The sequence below is a fragment of the Populus euphratica genome, unplaced genomic scaffold, assembly GCF_000495115.2.
Source record: "Populus euphratica unplaced genomic scaffold, PopEup_1.0 scaffold42.1, whole genome shotgun sequence".
NCBI lineage: Eukaryota > Viridiplantae > Streptophyta > Magnoliopsida > Malpighiales > Salicaceae > Populus > Populus euphratica.
Window position 1 is genome coordinate 300,465 of NW_011499903.1, and position 6,529 is coordinate 306,993.

Sequence of the window (6,529 nt, forward strand, 5' to 3'; positions counted from 1 at the left end):
GATAGGAAAAATAAGGATGAAATTATCAAACAAAATCAATTTAAAAAATAACCTCAAACAAAATAAATAGCAATTAATAGGAATTGAATTTGAAAGATGAAAATAAGATAAGGGGGATGAAATTGACAACCCATCCTAATTTTTATTTAAAATAAAAATTTATAGTAAAAAAAAAGACCAAATCTAAAGAAATAATAAATTAAAGGGTTGTTTTGAAATTTTTAGGTGTTTAACATGAAAATCTAAGAAAAGAGAGAGAGAAAGAGAGAGAAGAAGGGAGAAAATAGAAAAATTTAAAACACGTGTTACCTTACCATGAAAAGGATGTTATAAGGATTCTGAGGCATTCAATGAAGATGGTGTTTGATGACCATATGACCCTCACATGTCATCCACTTTCTAATATATATGTGATATAAGTTAACCTGAGCTAACTTGTTATTATAAAAAAAAAAATATATAGTTAAAAGATCAAAAAAATCCTCAACAAAGTTTATTTGATTTTAACTTAAAAAACAATGAAATATTTATATTATTTTAAAAAAATTGAAAAGATAATCTAATTTTTATTCTATAGTTAAATTAGTACTTTTACTATAGAATAAAAAATAAAATGATTAATTCAACCTTATATAATTTTTAAAGGACAATTATATCATAATAAAAATACCCAAAGCCTAGTTCAAAAATTTGATGGTTCAAAAGCAATTTCATCATTATATTATTACAATAAATAATGTTTTATTTATATAACTATAATATTGTCTCTTTTCCCTTTAGGATTGTGTGTGTGTGATATTGTATTAAAAAAAATAAAGGTTCTATAATTATATATAATTATATATATGTAATATAAATATATTTTTCAAGATAGGTTTAAACAATTTTTTGAGATGATTTTGGCAATATTTATAACATATATAATACTTATCATGTAAGGTAATTATCTAAACAATAATCATTTCTTTATATTAGGTTAATATGAATTGAGTTCAGATTAAATTATCATTTATGTTATGTCTTTATATATTAAAAATTAAAAATAATTAACTGTTTGGAGCTTGCTAACATATATATATAAGCTTAGTTATAAAACTTGAAACAGTCTAGCAAGTCAATCTTTATAAGCTAGTCAATCTAGGATTTAAACTAATTTGAGTTAAGAAAAATAAAATAAAAAATTAATTAGTTATACTCGTTCAAAAACTTGAGTTAACCCATAATCTAAAGTAAAACCTATTAACCTTTTTTAAATTCTTTTCCTCAAAACTTCATCATCTCAGTGTAATTATTTTTTAAAATTAATTTGGATTGATTTTTTTTTTTGTTAAAAACTAAGGTTTTACTCTAGGTCAATGAGTTTTATAAGTATGCACGCAAATAATTTCTTATTTCTCTAATTACTCCTGCATAATATAATCCGTTTTAAATAAATATATTGTACTTTTTTAAGTTATGAAATCAAAGACATGCTGAATAAGAGAGAAGGTGTCCTAGTATTTTGAATCATTTTAATCATAATTATCATCAGGCCAGTAGATGAGCGTAGAACCAAGTGATTTAGAGTCCTGGCTAAGCCTGTTTTATTAAAATTTCAAGTTCATAATTGATCTAGAAAAAAATAATCAATTTATCACGTCAACTTAAAATCTAAATGACTTGATAAAATTTAGTAAAAATTGTTTTTTTAAAATGTATTTTTTTAGCTAGATATTCTTATTTTTTTATATTTTTCAGTTGGTTAATAGCAGATTTTAAAATTTATTATATAAATATAAAAAAATATATTTTATTTTTTTAATATAAAATTTGAAATTTTTTTGTATATATATGTTCTATATTTACAAAAAAAAAATTATATTTTTTTAATTTATTATAAAAAAATTTAAAATATTTTTTAAACTTCGTCATATATAATATATATAGTTTAAATTTATATAGATTGTTTTTTAATTTTTTTATATAAAATTTAAAATATTTTTTTTAAATTTTTTTATATTAACTCAAAATAATCCATGTAACTCGGGATATAACCTCTTAACAAGATCAATCCCGAACCAGGTTGATAACTACGGTTTTAATGAATAACTGAATCATCTTTGACTGCTAGCTCTTGGATATGTTTGAAGCTGGAGTACAGTTGGAAATAAGTTACGTCATAAAATTGAATTTACAACACTGGAATCATGGTCTTAAGGCCTCGAATCCAAACATGATTAGGAACTCTCGTCGGTCTCGTCGCTTATGATTCACAAAATTAGAACAGACACCTAAGTGGTCCCTGGCCTGAAATGGATCTTCCAGAGATTTTTTAGCCCATGATATGTTCTTTCGAGATTTGGTCCAATACATAATTATTGTAGCTATTTTATAAACTAAGTGATTCGTAATTTCTCAAGTATATAAATAAAATAAAAAACACATAATTGCTTTTAGTTCTGATGAGATAACTTAAATGGCAAGTATGAAATATATATTGGAAGTTTGTGGCTGCCATGAAAAAATCCATTTAAAACATATAAAGAGTTTTCAATATCCTTCATACCCTTTGAATTAATTACAGCATGTTCCATAATTACATCGCTGAATATACGAAATTTCAGAAGAAACTTGCAGTGAAAAACAAACCTCCAAAAAAAAAAAAAGAGAGGAAAATTTCAGTGTGAATATATTTAAAATTGATAATCAACAAATCATTTTAGCCTTGCTCGAAAGAACTCGTGCTTATTAGTTCTAAACCGCCCAATAGTCTCTCCCCTTGATCCCTTCCTTTCTTCATCTGCTCAATCTGATCTGCAATTATCCTCTCCTATCTTTACAGAAGAAAGCCATTGCGTCACTTTCTCTAGCACTTTGGTAGATCCGGAGGAGGAGGTAAAACAGATTCATTAGGGCCTTTGCCATTGTCTACAACAAATGCCATCTTAAGTCCCCATGTTGTATGGACTTCCAAATGGCAATGCATGAACCAAACCCCTACATTAATTCAAGAAAGAACATGTTTAAGAAGGGAAGCAAAGAGGGAACACTAATTAATAAAAAATAGGAATGTTTAATTACCTGGATTATCCGCTATGAACCTTATAGCAGTCCATCCACCAGCTGGGACTCCAATTGTGTTCCTCTCCACTGGGTCAACAAGATTGAATTTCTTTGGGTCCCTCTTTGGATTGAAATTACCTATTCCCCTCCCAACTTCGAAGAAATTGAAGCCATGCAGATGGATAGGGTGGTTTTCAGGAGTAAGCATTCCTGTATCTTGCAGCACTAGTTGGACAGTAGAGTTGTAAGCCAGTCTATAAAGTTTTGTTCCATTCACTGTTTGGAAGTTTGTTGGTTGTGTGCCTGTATAGTTGAATGGTGTGGGCGGGTTGCCTGGGAAGTCATCTGTGAAAACACCTTTGATGTTGAAGAAATGAGCTTGAAGGAGAGCAATTGTTGGCATGACAAATGTAACGTTATTGAAATCTGCCACAACTCGGCTCCCATTGACACAAGTAGCGCAAGGATTGACACCGAGGCCAACGGTAAAAAAGAGAGAGTGATCGATTTTTAACGGGACTCGAGCAGGATATTTTATCGAATTCAAGCTACGTAGAGCATCTGTAAAGTTTGTTGCTACTGGGGTGGCATTTTGGGCTGGAGGGACGGTCAGGGTAGTGGCGCTACTAGCAAGGGTGCCAGAGTAATGTAACGTGGCTGTGGCCGTCACGTTATCAACCGCAATGGGTGCGTCCATGAAGGGTGAGGCAGCAACCAAGTACCTGCCAGAACCACGGTTTGCCGTCACAAGAACGTTAGTGGTTTGGCCTGGGGCTATGACAATGGTGTCGATTTTGAAGGGTTTAACGTATGTGGCATCAACCTCTACAACAGTGAGTTGATGGCCAGCAATCTTAAAGAAGAGCTCTTCATTTAGTGCAGCGTTGATAATCCGAAGCAGGTAAGTCTTTCCGGGCTGTACTGGTAAATTATATCCTCCTGCAATGGATAGAATGATTTAGAAAGTTAGCAAATTCAACAAATTAGCTAGCTGTTGTTTTGAATATGAGTAACTTGTTTCTCTGTGCTAGCTAGTGTTTAATTTACCCTGTGAAGAGCAGGCTGAGACAGGTCCTGGATGACCATTGATCGTGTGAGCATCTGAGACATTAGGTGCCATTCCAGAACTCATTGCCTCGTTGATCACAGCTTCAACATCTGATTTCCACCATTCACCTACAATTGGAAAAATTGGGTTTGCTTATTGACTAACGATTATTGTATCCCAACAATTGTCAGCTAATACTTACTTAATGTATGTTTTACTTTGCTTTACAAGGAATGTTCACAATTATTAATTTCTTGAAGGCATATACGAGACTTTTTAAAGGCCTTAAGGTGAACTAGGCTCACCTAATACAATGACTTCTTCCCTGTGTGGTGTGGGAAATGGGTAAGGAACACCTCGCTTGGGCAAGATGACAATAGCACCATGGACAGTGGCCCTGAGCCAGAGGATATGTGCATGCCAGAATAGGGTGCCCCTTTGACCAGTAATTGTGAAATTGTACACGAAGCTCTGTCTTGGCTGAATAGGACACTGCGTTATATATGCTGGGCCATCGGCCCAACCGGTCCGCAGCTGTCTGACTCCATGCCTGATCACAATGGTGAAGACAGCGATGCTCATCAAGGCCGAAAAATGGATAATGGCATGTAAGGCAGTAAAATCGGTAATCAACAGCACACTCACCAATGGATGCTGACATTGTATTTGACGTGGTTGACCACCTTCACCAGCACTGTGTCATCTTCCCTGGCAACTAAAGTGGGCCCAGGGAACCTTCCATTGACAGTGACAATGGGCTTTTCTGAACACAGTCTCGTGGTATTTTTCATCACCACCTGCATGGAAATTAAACAACCGTGTGATAAACCAAGAAGATACGCCAACTGGAGTTGTCTAATGGTTTTAAGTTTGAGTAATGTAGTTATTAATATAATGATTATTTAACTTATATAATTATTAATTTTAGATTTATAAAATCAGCTGTAACTAGTTCCAGTATCCATATTAATAAAAAAAAATACGCCAACAAGTTTAAAGCTTAACTGTAGTTCTACAGTAATATGACACATGCATGAAATCAAAAATTAGAGTTTTTGAAAATAGTTTAAAATTATAGAGAAAACTTTTTTATATATAAAATTCAAATAATTCAAAAAAGTGTTCTGAAAACAATTTATAAATTTTTTTTAATCGGTTCTAATTTGATCTAAGCTGAATAGAAAAGGAAAGAAAAACAAAGAAAGATGTTTGAAAATAACTAGAAAATAAAGAAAATTGCAAAACAATGTATTCTGTGTTTAATTTGACCATAAACTCATTACAATTAGCTAATTTACAGATATAGAAACAGGTTAGTTGAATATGTTGGCCAAATTTTAATCAATGCTCAAATCAAATGTTATGTCATTTCTATATATATATATATATATATATATAAACCTCGTTTGATTGATAAATTTGTCCATTTTTAATAAACAGGAGAGATCTAGAAATAGTGATCACAATTCATATGCGTGCTTCGTTTTCTAGTTTTCAAACTTTAAGTCTTTAAGGTTTTATCGCATCATTCGCCAGCTGCATTAATATTATAGCCAAGGAAAGAAAACTTAAGCTAAATATAGCATGATTAAGATGAATATAATGTGATTAAGATGTATCAACTATAAGTATAGTAACTAACATTGAGAAACCAGCTAATCTTCTGCCATAGACAGCTCAAAATTTCTTGCACTGGTGAAATTAATTACGTACTCGTTGATCTTAATCTTCTAATTTAGATCATCAATGTATAGTCACTTCACCAAGTAATCGTATTATTTTAAATTACTATATATTGTAACTATCATAACTTGAAGGTGAAGCTCATGCAGAGCTTCCCGGCCAGTCAGAAACGCTCAAAACAAGAACAAAGGGAAATTAATTAATGATCTCATTTACGAGTACTAGAAATAGCTAGCTTCATTAGAATTTGAGATTTGCGAAAAAAGAGCCAGAGATATACATTGCATTTTCACGTATATATTTTCATATGGGGTGTTAGGACGTGTCCATGTATATAATATAGTATTGTAACCTTCAAAAGAAGGCATATGCATGGGAGTTCTGAAGAAAACACTATAACTTCAAGCTCATGTGAAGACAAGATGATGTTTTAGCCATTTACAGCCAAGAGAAGCAGGATCATGCAGGATCATGCACATACGACGTGGGCTTTTAGTGATCAAATGATGAGCTTAGTACATTGATTAGATGATTAGCTAGTTTAAGGGGAATTAAAGCACTGAAACACATTGCTAGTTAGACCATCACAACTTACATTGAACTTGTAGTGCCGGACCATGGACTCCACAGATGCCGGAAACAGACAAGCCACCAGAACGAGAACACGAAGCCATAGTGCCATGTCCATGTATATCCACTAGCTCTCTCTCCCTCTCTACACGAAGGAAGACAAAGAGAAATTAATGTTTGTTACTT

The 6,529-nt window shown here is 32.2% G+C and overlaps 1 protein-coding gene across 1 annotated transcript; it reads right to left on the reverse strand.

Moving 5' to 3' along the window:
- Window positions 1–2,491: 2,491 nt before the first annotated feature.
- On the reverse strand, window positions 2,492–6,529 carry LOC105133080 (laccase-4). The gene is made up of 6 exons (XM_011036898.1): window positions 6,369–6,529; window positions 4,736–4,887; window positions 4,396–4,640; window positions 4,090–4,218; window positions 3,061–3,981; window positions 2,492–2,976 (listed from the first exon to the last, which is right to left on the reverse strand). Exons 1-6 carry the CDS (start codon window positions 6,459–6,461, stop codon window positions 2,846–2,848), a joined length of 1,671 nt encoding a protein of 556 aa, XP_011035200.1. The 5' UTR covers window positions 6,462–6,529; the 3' UTR covers window positions 2,492–2,845.

What these genes read in the sequence shown, in the direction of transcription:
- LOC105133080 (XM_011036898.1), bottom strand. Translation starts at nt 6,461, where the DNA reads ATGGACATGGCACTATGGCTTCGTGTTCTCGTTCTGGTGGCTTGTCTG. An exon ending in TCCGGCACTACAAGTTCAAT is followed by an intron (nt 4,888 to 6,368) that starts GTAAGTTGTGAT and finishes ATTTCCATGCAG; the next exon opens with GTGGTGATGAAAAATACCAC. An exon ending in CTCAGCCTGCTCTTCACAGG is followed by an intron (nt 3,982 to 4,089) that starts GTAAATTAAACA and finishes TATCCATTGCAG; the next exon opens with GAGGATATAATTTACCAGTA.